This window comes from Takifugu flavidus, chromosome 22 (assembly GCF_003711565.1).
Source record: "Takifugu flavidus isolate HTHZ2018 chromosome 22, ASM371156v2, whole genome shotgun sequence".
Classification (NCBI taxonomy): Eukaryota; Metazoa; Chordata; class Actinopteri; order Tetraodontiformes; family Tetraodontidae; genus Takifugu; species Takifugu flavidus.
The window spans coordinates 1,568,849-1,581,144 of record NC_079541.1 but is presented as its reverse complement, the minus strand read 5'-3'; the positions used below and the strand labels follow the sequence as shown (position 1 = coordinate 1,581,144).

The 12,296-nt window shown below is 43.3% G+C and overlaps 3 protein-coding genes across 4 annotated transcripts; 2 read left to right on the top strand and 1 right to left on the bottom strand.

Moving 5' to 3' along the window:
- Positions 1–4,543: 4,543 nt before the first annotated feature.
- On the top strand, positions 4,544–6,540 carry LOC130519010 (L-threonine dehydratase catabolic TdcB-like). The gene is made up of 6 exons (XM_057022027.1): positions 4,544–4,721; positions 4,804–4,985; positions 5,058–5,188; positions 5,400–5,548; positions 5,633–5,722; positions 6,167–6,540. The coding sequence occupies exons 1-6, from the start codon at positions 4,544–4,546 to the stop codon at positions 6,409–6,411; spliced, it is 975 nt and encodes a 324-aa protein (XP_056878007.1). The 3' UTR covers positions 6,412–6,540.
- tprkb (Tp53rk binding protein) lies at positions 6,218–7,927 on the bottom strand. Of its 2 annotated transcripts, XM_057022029.1 has the most exons (5): positions 7,679–7,927; positions 7,419–7,541; positions 7,124–7,300; positions 6,841–6,946; positions 6,218–6,357 (listed from the first exon to the last, which is right to left on the bottom strand). In XM_057022029.1, the coding sequence occupies exons 1-4, from the start codon at positions 7,817–7,819 to the stop codon at positions 6,860–6,862; spliced, it is 528 nt and encodes a 175-aa protein (XP_056878009.1). In that variant the 5' UTR covers positions 7,820–7,927; the 3' UTR covers positions 6,218–6,357; positions 6,841–6,859. The 2 variants fall into 2 exon arrangements, with proteins under 2 accessions (XP_056878009.1, XP_056878008.1); XM_057022028.1 differs by lacking the exon at positions 6,218–6,357 and having other exon boundaries at positions 6,538–6,946.
- Positions 7,928–8,113: 186 nt separating this feature from the next.
- Positions 8,114–10,975, top strand: alg10 (ALG10 alpha-1,2-mannosyltransferase). The gene is made up of 3 exons (XM_057022026.1): positions 8,114–8,449; positions 8,717–8,914; positions 8,993–10,975. The coding sequence occupies exons 1-3, from the start codon at positions 8,285–8,287 to the stop codon at positions 10,040–10,042; spliced, it is 1,413 nt and encodes a 470-aa protein (XP_056878006.1). The 5' UTR covers positions 8,114–8,284; the 3' UTR covers positions 10,043–10,975.
- The last annotated feature ends 1,321 nt before the right edge of the window (positions 10,976–12,296 follow it).

Genomic DNA, 12,296 nt, shown 5'->3' with positions numbered 1-12,296 from the left:
TAAGGACACCACTTTAAATGTTACACGTTAAAATGTTATACGTTTATTTCAGCGCAAACAACAAAAAATCGCATTAATTTATTTGATTTATCAATCAACAATAAAGGGGGTGTTAAAGAATTCAGGGAACCTTTTCATAATTTGATAATTGTTAATTTTGTGTTGTTTGTTGAATTCAAGATTCAAGGTTTACTTTATTCATCCCCCTAGGGAAATTGAATTGTAGTAGCAGCCTACACATGGAGGAATATAACTGTATCTACAAAGTATAGAAATAGAATAAATAAAACACAAATAAGATTAGAACGTGGACAAGAATAAATTACTTTTACTAAAATCCACCACCATCTCCTTGGTCTTGGTCACATTGAGCTGCAGGTGGTTCTCCCTGCTCCACCTAACAAAACTCTCCCCAAGTTCCCTGTATTCATCCTCTTGTCCATTCTCCACACATCCGACTATGACTGTGTCATCTGAGTACTTCTGGAGGTGACATGTCTCAGAGTGGTACTGGAAGTCAGCTGTGTAGGTGGTGAACAGAAAGGGGGCGAGCACAGTTCCTTGAGGAGCTCCTGTGTTGCTCATCAGGGGGTCGGACGCACAGCTTCGCAGTCTCACAAACTGTGGCCGACCTGTCAGGTGGTCCTCGATCCAAGAAACAAGGGGAGCATCCATCTGCATCTTCTCCAACTTAGCCCTCAGCAGTCTTGGCTGGATGGTGTTGAAGGCAGAAGAGAAGTCGAAGAACATGACCCACACTGTGGTGTTTAGTCTGTCCAAGGAGGAGTAAGCCCCCTGTAGCAGGTATATCACTGCGTCATCAACCCCCACCTTGGGCTGATAGGCAAACTGCAGAGGGTCCTGAAAGGGGCTCACCAGAGGTCTGAGGGGTGTCAGCACCAGCCGCTCCATGACCTTCATAATGTGGGAGGTCAGTGCTATTGGCCTGTAGTCACTCGGTGCTGGAAGGAGCCGAAGTCTTGTGAAGAAAGCTGGTGTCAGAGTCTCTCAGGGGGAGGTGAGGACCATCGTGAGCGTGTAGCTCAGGTGTTTAAACATAGGGCTGCGCTTCTGAAGGTTCCCGGTTCAAATCCCTCTTCCTACTTTTAGAGTAGCGAGTGTCCAATTTGAATGTCAAAAGTCCCATGAGGACATCAGCTCCCATGCCCTGACGGCCTGGTGGTGGAAAGAGCGCGACCGTAAGTCGCCAGTGGTGGTGAAGTTTGATTCTTTTATGACTTTATTATGGGTAAACTGAAAATGTGACCAAATCAGCTGGGTCAAAAATATACGTACAGCAATGCTAATATTTGGTTACATGTCCCTTGGCCATTTCTACTTCAATTAGGCGCTTTTGGTAGCCATCCACAAGCTTCTGGCAAGTTTCTGGTTGAATCTTTGACCAGCAGGGTTCTCCTCCAAACATATTATCATTATCCAATGAGCCCTTTTTAAATGGCCTCAGAGAAGTCACCAGCTGTAGTCACTCATGATCACTCACAAGAAGTTAAGAGGCCATGCTATGAAGCTCATGTCATTGACACAACTTTCCAAGTCTCCAAAATTGCTCATTCATGTTGCTGTACGTATATTTTTGACCCAGCTGATTTGGTCACATTTTCAGTTTACCCATAATAAAGTCATAAAAGAATCAAACTTCATGATTGTTAACTGTGACAAAGAAGTATCTGTTCCAATCATTCTATCAGAGAAAAATCAGATTTGTAGACATAACTGGAAACTCAAGACAGCCATGACATTATGTTCTTTACAAGTGTATGTAAACTTTTCACCACCACTCATAAACAGCATTTTAAATGAATCACACTTCTTGCAGGCTAATATGGACCTACTGTACATCAGAGAAGGTTTCAGTGGTTTGGACGCGATGAGTGCAGGGCGGGGGGGTCGGCGCGGGCTCCACTTCACCACAGGTGCGTTTCCCTGATCTCGGCCATCACCTGGCTGGCTTTCTGCAGCACCTGCTGAAAAAATTACCCAAATGATGAAACGTGCCGTAAGGAGTAGTTCCGGGCCGTAAGGAGTAGTTCGTCGAAAAAAATGGACACCTCCCGAGGTCTCACCTGGAGCATGTCGGCGGACTCGAAGAGCATCATGGCCCTGGGAACGCTGCCACACGGAGGGTAAGATGGCTGCTGAGGTCTCACCCACCAGATGGAGGTGTTGCCCCAGAGAGCTCTGGGGGGGTAGCGATGACGCCAGAGCGCATGAAAACTAATGCGACATGATGATTTTGCTGCAGAACAGCTGCCCAATTGTTGTAGCATTTTGCCTCAGCAGCTATTTTCTTCACAAAATCTTTGGTGAGTCCAGCCAGTGGGAAAAGAGTTTGCCGGAGGCATCCTGGCCCTTCTGCCCCCTTCCGTCCCACGGGGACCCGCAGGGGCAGCAACAGGAGCGGTGATTCCGACTCCATCCAGCATCTCAAATGTAGTGACGTGCAGAGGGGAGATGGTGGGACAGGAACCATCGGTGCTTTGACGCAGTGAGCACTTATTAAAGCACCTAATAATAATCCCGACAGCCCTGGTTACGAGAAAGGGCCAGAATCATTTCCAGCCTCTAATTTCGCAGAACAAATTACACAGGGGTCAAATTAATCACTTTACTTTTGATAAGGGGAGGGGGGATGTGGCCCCAAAACACCGCTTCAACGTGGATGCAGATTTCCCAATTTTAAAAATCCTTCAGCTGCTCACACACCTGCCATGATGATGATGAAAAGAGGCATTGGCGATGCTGCTGTTGTCCTGTTGGTGTTGTTGCTGCTGTATTACCGCTGTAACTGTTGAGTTAACGCTTTTGTTGGACTCTCCCGGGGCTCCTGTCGGGCTTTTACACCCCCTGTAATGATCCATCTTCAGGCTGCCGTCAGCCGTCGTGACTGGAACTCATTTAAACTGATGAAATAAATGGAACTGCAGTTATATTTTCCGGACTGAGACGGTCCTGCTCAGACGCAAATGGAAGCCAGGAAATTGCAGAGTAATTTCATCATCTGTGAAACTAATTTCTTTTTCCCTCCTTTTTATGTCAGAATTTGTACACAGTTTATTGAAATGTACAGTGAGGAAGAAAAAAAACTTGACTGCAGTTTTTAAGACGTCTATTGTGAAGGATAATGTGATGTACATTTTTTTAATTTAAGTAAATGAATTTAACGTATTGAGCCGTGCCTGGTTTTGTTCACCCGCAGTACCGGTGCGCGGCCACTGGGTGGCAGGGTTGGGTCGCGTAAGGACACCACTTTAAATGTTACACGTTAAAATGTAAAATGTTATACGTTTATTTCAGCGCAAACAACAAAAAATCGCATTAATTTATTTGATTTATCAATCAACAATAAAGGGGGTGTTAAAGAATTCAGGGAACCTTTTCATAACTTGATAATTGTTGCTTTTGTGTTGTTTGTTGAATTCAAGATTCAAGGTTTACTTTATTCATCCCCCTAGGGAAATTGAATTGTAGTAGCAGCCTACACATGGAGGAATATAACTGTATCTACAAAGTATAGAAATAGAATAAATAAAACACAAATAAGATTAGTACGTGGACAAGAATAAATTACTTTTACTAAAATCCACCACCATCTCCTTGGTCTTGGTCACTTTGAGCTGCAGGTGGTTCTCCCTGCTCCACCTAACAAAACTCTCCCCAAGTTCCCTGTATTCATCCTCTTGTCTATTCTCCACACATCCGACTATGACTGTGTCATCTGAGTACTTCTGGAGGTGACATGTCTCAGAGTGGTACTGGAAGTCAGCTGTGTAGGTGGTGAACAGGAATGGGGAGAGCACAGTTCCTTGAGGAGCCCCTGTGTTGCTCATCAGGGGGTCGGACGCACAGCTCCGCAGTCTCACAAACTGTGGCCGACCTGTCAGGTGGTCCTCGATCCAAGAAGCAAGGGGAGCATCCATCTGCATGTTCTCCAACTTCGCCCTCAGCAGTCTTGGCTGGATGGTGTTGAAGGCAGAAGAGAAGTCAAAGAACATGACCCGCACTGTGGTGTTTAGTCTGTCCAAGGAGGAGTAAGCCCTCTGTAGCAGGTATATCACTGCGTCATCAACCCCCACCTTGGGCTGACAGGCAAACTGCAGAGGGTCCTGAAAGGGGCTCACCAGAGGTCTGAGGGGTGTCAGCACCAGCCGCGGAACCTTTGTTGGGGGAATCTCAAAACTGTAACACCTCTCGCATAACATCAGCTCGTTCAAAAACAACTGGGAAAGGTAAAAACTAAAGTTTATCATTGAAAAAAAGTTTAATTCCAATTGCACGTTTACTCATAACAAATTAAAGCAAATAATATTCTTTGTAGAGCAACTCGTGCTCGATCACATGTACTTGCAGGAGCCGAGTCGAACTGTGATTTTCTGTTTGGAGTGTGTTCTGTATCTTGTTCTTTAGGTGTGAACCCTTAAAATAATAATAAAAACAACGATAAAATATATTTTCTACAACGTTGAACTTTTAGATATCCAAAGTAATAAGACATATACTATTTAGAAAATGATTCCCCCCCCAGATGGGCGAGGTGTCTGCAGATGCTGTCACGCTGAATCTTTTGAGGGAGGCCAGGGAGACTGTGAGAAGCAGCCCCATGGGTGTCATCAGCACCCCCATGATCCCCTGGTGCCAGACAACCCTGCCTCTGGACATCCAGGGCAATGTCCACATCAAACTGGAGAACATGCAGAGAACTGGTCAGACTGAGCTACGTTGTTCCTCATGACCACATTTTCTGTTGTCTAATGAGGGTTAAAGCAGTGTTGCATTTAATTACAGGATCTTTTAAGATCAGAGGGGTGGCCAATCAGTTTGCCAGGAGGCCGAGGGGTGGTCATTTCGTAACTATGTCAGCTGGGAACTATGGGAAATCTTTTGCATACGCTGTAAAACTCTATGGAGAAAAGGGTAAAGTAGTGATGCCGGAAAGTGCCCCAGTGTCTCGATCGGTTCTCATTCAGGTCAGAGCACTGAAAAATAATCATCTTGCAACGACCACAGGTATCCTCAGTAAGAGTTGGTTTCTTCTGTAGAGTTTTGGGGTGGAAGTTGAGCGAGTTCCAACCTCCAGTCTGATGGATGTGGTGAACCGCTGTGTTCAAGAGGACAACATGACCTTCCTGCACTCCTATGATGATCTGGATCTGATTGCTGGACATGCCAGGTACCAGTGATGACAGCGTACCTGTGATTCTCCCTTGTATTTAATATCTACTCTTTTCCTCACTGGGATGTATTGAACATGGTCAGGAGAGGGTTAAAGATGTTTTCTTCTCTTGTTGAATTCTGTTTTCACATACATCTACACATATTTTGCCAGTTTTAAGTAATTGGCGTTCAAATATCAATAAAGATGAACTTGTGATTGTGTTCAGTTTAGGTCTGGAGGTGCTGGAAGTGATGCCTGAGCCTGATGTGGTGGTGGTTTGCTGCGGTGGGGGGGGTCTGCTGGCCGGTGTAGCTGCTGCCATCAAGCTGTCAGGCTGTGATAAGACCAGAATCTATGGAGTGGAACCAGAAGGAGGTAAAACTAGAATAAGAGATCAAAATAAAAAGTGTATCTTATTGTGAAGATGTGATGAATCTGAAGCGTTTGTTTGAAAACCAGCCTGCACGATGTACAAAAGTTTCATTGAGGAGAAGCCAGTGGGCATGGACAGCAAGAGCGTCGCCTCGGGGCTCGCGCCACCTTCTGCAGGTATCATTTAGGCAATTTCATTTTCTTTTTTAGGTAAACTCACATAAACTGAGAACTTCACATCAAACATTGACTTTTCGACCGTCACCAGATGTTACATCAGTAGAGGTAAAGAATTATTTAGCAATATTCACATCGGATTTACGGCCAAACCATTCTTAGAATTCCCGATCTTGTTTGATTGTGAAAGCTAAGCAGGGTTGGACCTGGCTAGTACTTGGATGGGAGGCTGCCTGGGAACACCAAGTGCTGTGAGCAAGGTATCTAACCCTACACAGGGCCCTGTGATGAGCTGGCCAGGGGCGTCCTTGGCATTGCCCATACGTAGCTGGCAGCCCCCTGTGGCCCCGAGAGGGATAAAGCAGTCAAAAAAAGAAAATCTGTCCAGTAATTGTTTTGGTGCCATCTGAAAACTGCGTGTTGCTCTTTCCTGTTGCATTCCAGGTGCGCTGCCCTTCAAGTTGTGCCAGCGTTATGTGGAGTCGATCATCCTACTCAGCGATGAAGAGATCAAGTCCGCTGTGCCAATCCTCTACAAGGCTGGATTAGTGGTGGAGCCGTCAGGCTGCGCGGCGTTTGCTGCAATTGTCGGCAAAAAGATACCTGATCTGGAGGGGAAGAAGGTGGTGTGCATCCTGAGCGGGGGGAACATTGGAAAAGATGAGCTTGCTAACTTCCCCGATGAATAGATGCACACATCAATAATGGGACCTATGCAGGGCCACAATAGGATGTATTCTTGTTGTCCATGTCGAGTTTTAATGCCATGAATAACAAATTGAGCTAACAGGATATTAAAGGAAGGATATTACAGCTCATTTTAATGTATTTTTATTCCCCAAATGTGGTCAACGTGATTTTTCCCAGAGTGCCTTTGATGTATTATCCATCACTGGTGGTTGGCATGAGGCTGACTTTCAGGGACCAAAATAAATGGCACGACATAAGACTCAAAGAAAACAGCAAAAATGCCACATAAACTAATAATCTCAACCCTTCTTTCATGCCAGTTTGACCCATCCTTCAATCGATAATGTGAGCAGAAAGAAAAGTGGAAAAATAGGATTAAAAATGTCTTCTGTACATAATATGTTCTGATTTGAAAAAAAAATAATTACAGGTTGATTCTTTTGATAGCTACAAGACATCTTTGATGGCCATCCTGCACACAACTGCGTCCAGCAGTGTTCCACACTTCTCCTCTTGTGGAGTGACTTTGTAGAACTAAAACACAAATTTCAGAATGAGATTAGCATAAAACAGTTCATGAAATGCTAGTTAATTGTTCAAAAAAGACAGAAAATGGGATTCCGCTATGATTCTATCTTGTAAATGGTGTCATTTTGGATGAACAGCTTTGTATCTCATCATGTGAGCCACAGAACATTGAAGAAGGTAAACCTTTTTGATTTTTTCCTGATCTGTCAGCGAGGAAACATCTTCCACTGGAACTTGCTGTCCGTTCACCATGCTTTTAATGTCTGCCAGAAGCTGCGATTCATCCTCACTGTGGACCAGAACCAGCAGGACGGAATCATCACCATCAGCGATCCCAAATCTTTTAAATGCTTCCGAAATCTGAATCAGGAATAAAGAAAAAATCATCCACATGTTTAGCATAAATGGCCGCTTTAGATACCAGCACAGTGTTTTGATATTAAAAGCGAATACAGCCACGGACGTTTTGGTTACTTACGTTATTTGTTGGTGATAGACTGAAGATTATTTCCGAGTATAAACTTCTTGTTTTCATTTTTCCCGTTTTCTGTAAATGAACAGCCTTGTTGGCAGCTACCAGCACTTGGAAACTATTTACCACCTGTAACAACAGAAACAGAAAATTAAAGGTGACGATTTAAATCGCTTAAACGATTGATTTTCGATCATTTCGTATAGACTAATAGATCGTACTAAAACAGTTTGGGATAAAGATGCTGTAAGAGGTAAAAACCTCACCATTGCTGGCTTGATCAAAGCAGCGTTTATTTTACCAGCTACTGCACTCTGCCTTAATTCGGCGGCATTTTTGACGTCCTTGAAGAGCACCTGTGTTACTCTGTGGTCGGGGAAAAGCTCCAACTGATGGGTTAAATGCATTCTGTCAGATTTTCTTATTTAAAGCTTGCAAGAAAAACCCAAAATCTGCAGTCGGTAGCCGCTTGAAAATCTGCGCGCAGGTGGGGGAACAATAACACGGTGACACTGCAGAGATCAGGGCATGGATTTGAATTTATAATATGATGAATTTAAATACATTATATAAATGGATTTAAGATTAGTTATAATCATGACATTGGATTCGCTCAAGAGAAATGTGATTATTTGATACTGACCAAGAACGAATTGTGTTAAAAAAAAAAAAAAAACGTACGCACGGACATGTTTCTAAAGCGGACAGCAGTTCGCAAACATTTCCCGTTTGTCGAAACCGGACAACCATTTTTGCCCCTCAGAATTGTGATTTATAAAGTATTTTACACGTGAAAGGAAATGCGGCTTGATCAACGTTATCATAGCTAGAATTGATTGCGCTTCTTACATCGTCGGATTGTGCCATCGACCATGGAGAGATTTGAAAGCTATATAGTCATTGCCCTCTTCAGCGTCAACTTTTTGATATCGTGTCTGATATTCTCAGGAATCACTCGGGAGCAAAGGAATCCATACATGGACGAGATTTTTCACGTCCCACAAGCTCAAAAATACTGCCACGGAAAATTTAACGAGGTGAGGCAGCTGTGAGGAAGTGGGAACGAAAGTAGAGCTGTCATTGTTCAACAGATTAAGATTAGCAAACTGTCGTTTAATCTGTGTCTCAACAGTTGTTTAATCCCCTCGTATAAAGACTGACATTACTGATGTCTGAAGTATTATGGTAAATGCATGGTGGCCTGATCCATCATAATATCTGCAGGGTTTTTTTTTCTCCAAAGGACGTATCTCAATGTATTAAAAGTAGAGTTCCTCTTGAAATTGGTGTTGATCCTTCTGCAGTGGGACCCGATGATCACGACCCTGCCGGGACTTTATCTGGTCTCCGTGGGAGTCATCAAGCCTGTGGTTTGGCTCAGTGGTCTGACGGGCAATGTGGTGTGTTCCACAGCCATGCTGCGCTTCATCAATCTGCTGTTCAACTGTGGCAATCTTTACTTGCTCTATTTGCTTATCTGCAAACTGCACCACAGGGAGAAGGTATTGTTCACTGGTAATCATGTTAATCTATTCTTGTCAGTGTCTCGTCGTTTTACAACCTGTTTTTCTCTCTTTCAGACACAAGCGACGCCACGCAGAGTCCTGTCAGCTTTGTCCCTGTCCACCTTTCCTGTACTCTACTTCTTCAACTTTCTCTACTACACAGACTCTGGATCAACCTTCTTCATCCTCTTCACCTACCTCATGACGCTCTACGGCTGCCACAAGACCTCTGCGTTCCTCGGGGTCTGCGCTGTGCTTTTCCGCCAGACCAACATCATCTGGGTGGCTTTCTGTGCAGGCACGTTGGTGGCGGCCAAAATGGACGAGGCCTGGAAGGCAGCACACACAAAAAAGAGGGATGAGAAGTCTCTGACAAATGTGCCCTTGACCTTTAGCGGCGTGAAAAAGGTGATGCTTTTCATGTTCACGTCACTCGGTCACGTGAAAGCAGTGCTGTTTGTTGCCTGGCCTTACGTCGCGGTTGGAACAGGATTCCTGGCGTTTGTGGTGATGAACGATGGAATAGTAGTGGGCGACAGGACAAGTCACAAGGCCTGCCTCCATTTCCCCCAACTCTTTTATTTCTTCTCCTTCGCCCTCTTTTTCTCCTTCCCCGTCTCACTCTCACTCAGCCGTGTTCGTCGCTTCTTGGAGGCCCTGAAGAAACGGCCTCTTTTTTTCCTCTCTCTCACATGCATCGCCCTGCTCCTGGTGTGGAAGTTCACCTACATCCACAGTTATCTCCTGGCTGATAATCGCCACTTCCCTTTCTACGTATGGAAGAGGATCTTTCAGAGGCACGAGCTGATGCGTTTTGTCATCGTTCCAGCGTACGTGTTTGCAGGGTGGAGTTTTGCAGACTCCTTCAAGTTGCGTTCACTGTTCTGGAATTTAGCATTTCTGTCCTGCCTTGTGGCTGCTACTGTTCCCCAAAAGCTTCTGGAATTCAGATACTTCATTGTTCCTTACCTGATGTACCGCCTGCACATGCCTCTCCCCTCTCTTCCCAGACTACTGTTGGAGTTCCTGCTGTACACTGTGGTTAATGCTGCCACTCTCTTCATCTTCATCACCAAGACTTTCCACTGGCCAGGCAGCACTGAAACCCAGAGGTTCATGTGGTGAACAAAACCATCCAAATATTTCACGTGACATCTCGCAATAACTGAGCGAATGGGGAAAAAGAACATTATGCCATTTCTGCTGAAATAATATCTGGGTAAATTGTGCGAGATCTACTTCCAAAACACGAGGAGAGCTTGAATATCATTTATGATGTGACTAATGGTTGGATAACATGCAGAAATATCCACACAAACCAAAATTATCCTAAAAATCAGTATATCTAAAGTCTGACTTTGTGCATCAAAACACAGCATCGCTGATATCAGACAGACTTTGAAGTGTACTCCCGCCGACCACTAGGGGGCACCCCTTCCTTAATAATTCTTGCTTTGACTGGACAGGCGTTGGTATTTACTTTTTTTTCCAGATATTACAGTGTTGGTGAAAATAAAGTAACTGTCACTAGCTGTAATTATTTTGTGTTGATTTATATGTTTTCATATGTAAATATATTTTTCTTAAAAATGTTGACGATGTTCCTTCTTGATATTCAATCATATTCGTTTTGTTGATGTAGATTTTTACAAAAGCTGCAATCAGAATTATACCAGAAACAATGGCCATAATGTTAACTTTGAAATTTTCTCATGAAGGGAACAAGTTTTGTAGTGTTTTATAAATATGTGCTCCTGGATAAGGTTTAGGCTTATTGTACTCGTACACGACGCAGTGTGTAAGATTGTATCGATCCAAATGAGCCAGCGGTTAATCTTCCTCTGTTATCTTGCCCTATGTTTTTGCTTTTTTTTCTCGACTTCATTTCATTCAATAACAGCACCTCAGGGCACGTGGTGTTTTTTTCCCCTGTTGATTAAAGATTTATCGCTTTAATGATTGGATTTTAAAAAAGGTTGTATCAAAACCTCTTTCCTTCATTGTGTAATATTTTGTTTAAAACCAATTTCCATCCAATAAAGTCCTGTGCACACCTTCTTAATTAAATTTACTTTTTCACACGTGTGGTCTTGCATGAAAATCAACATCAGCAAAGCTGACTGTAACAGAAACAAAGACTTCATCTAAAGACTGATTTCGATTTAAATTAAAAATTTCGTATGCAAAGATGGATTATTCCAGCTTAACTGCAAGATAATATCTGATAAAACGGCATCTGGCATTTTGAAAGTATTTTTGTGAAAATCATGACTCTTGCTGGAAAAGACCTCATTATGGAAATAAACGAAAACGAGAACTGGTGATTGTTCTCCACCTACCGCAGTCACTACCTTCCTGTAATGTCCCAGTGGGTGTACAGCTCAGAAGGCAATAGTCAAACTGAGTAATTAGTCTTTGACGCTCGAACTGAGTTATTCTGTTTTTCTTTTGTTTGTTTTGTTTTAAATGCCATGTCAGATGCACCATTTTCACAGCAGGGGGCAGCAGCGGCGGCACCATTGAGAGATGTACGATGTTTTACTTCGCGAAGAAGACAGCGTGCTAGCTAACTAGCAAAGCTAAAAACAAACAAATCAAACATGGTCGTCGTATAGCTGCACTAATTGATCCTGGGGTTAGAGAATATAGTCATGACTATAGGAGATAAAGATTCACCATACTAGATTTTCTTTTTTAGAAGGATATATTGTGGTTTTGTTGTTTATTTACCGCTTACATTTCAAGACCGAACAAATCAAAAGACGAATAATACAGTTGCGAGACGATGCACGGCTACTACACTGGAAATATTCAATTCCTTCCTCCCCAAATTCAATTGAAAGCTATGTTTCTGTTGCCTAGGTAATGGAGCACATAGTTAATGCTGCTGGCACCCGTTTTATGCATCTCCTAGGCAACGTTCTAAAGGTTAAAGACGGAAAATATATTGCCGGTTATCAGGGCAATATGGTGGAAAACAATTTTATTGTTGCGAACAAATGTACGTCGTCATTTGTAATGATAATGTGCATTGTTTGACGAGTGAATTTGATTATTTTAGCGAGGGCAGGAAAGAATCCCTTTAACCTGTTGAATACCGTTGCGCAACTGATACCCCCAATTTACAAGAGTAGCCCCCACCTTTTTTTAAACTGTGTTGCTTAGAAATGAAGAAGCTTTAGTTCGTAATGTTACTGACCAGAAATTACATTTCAAAAATGAACCTGTCAAGTGCACCACTTCTAGTTTCTAACACTTCTTTGGAGGTGCGGACAGATCTGTGTATAATAAATCTTAAACTCGATGCAAGAAAACGCCAACCACCAACATCATCCACGGTGATAGCTTTGTCTTTCAACCTCTAGTTCTCACATGCACA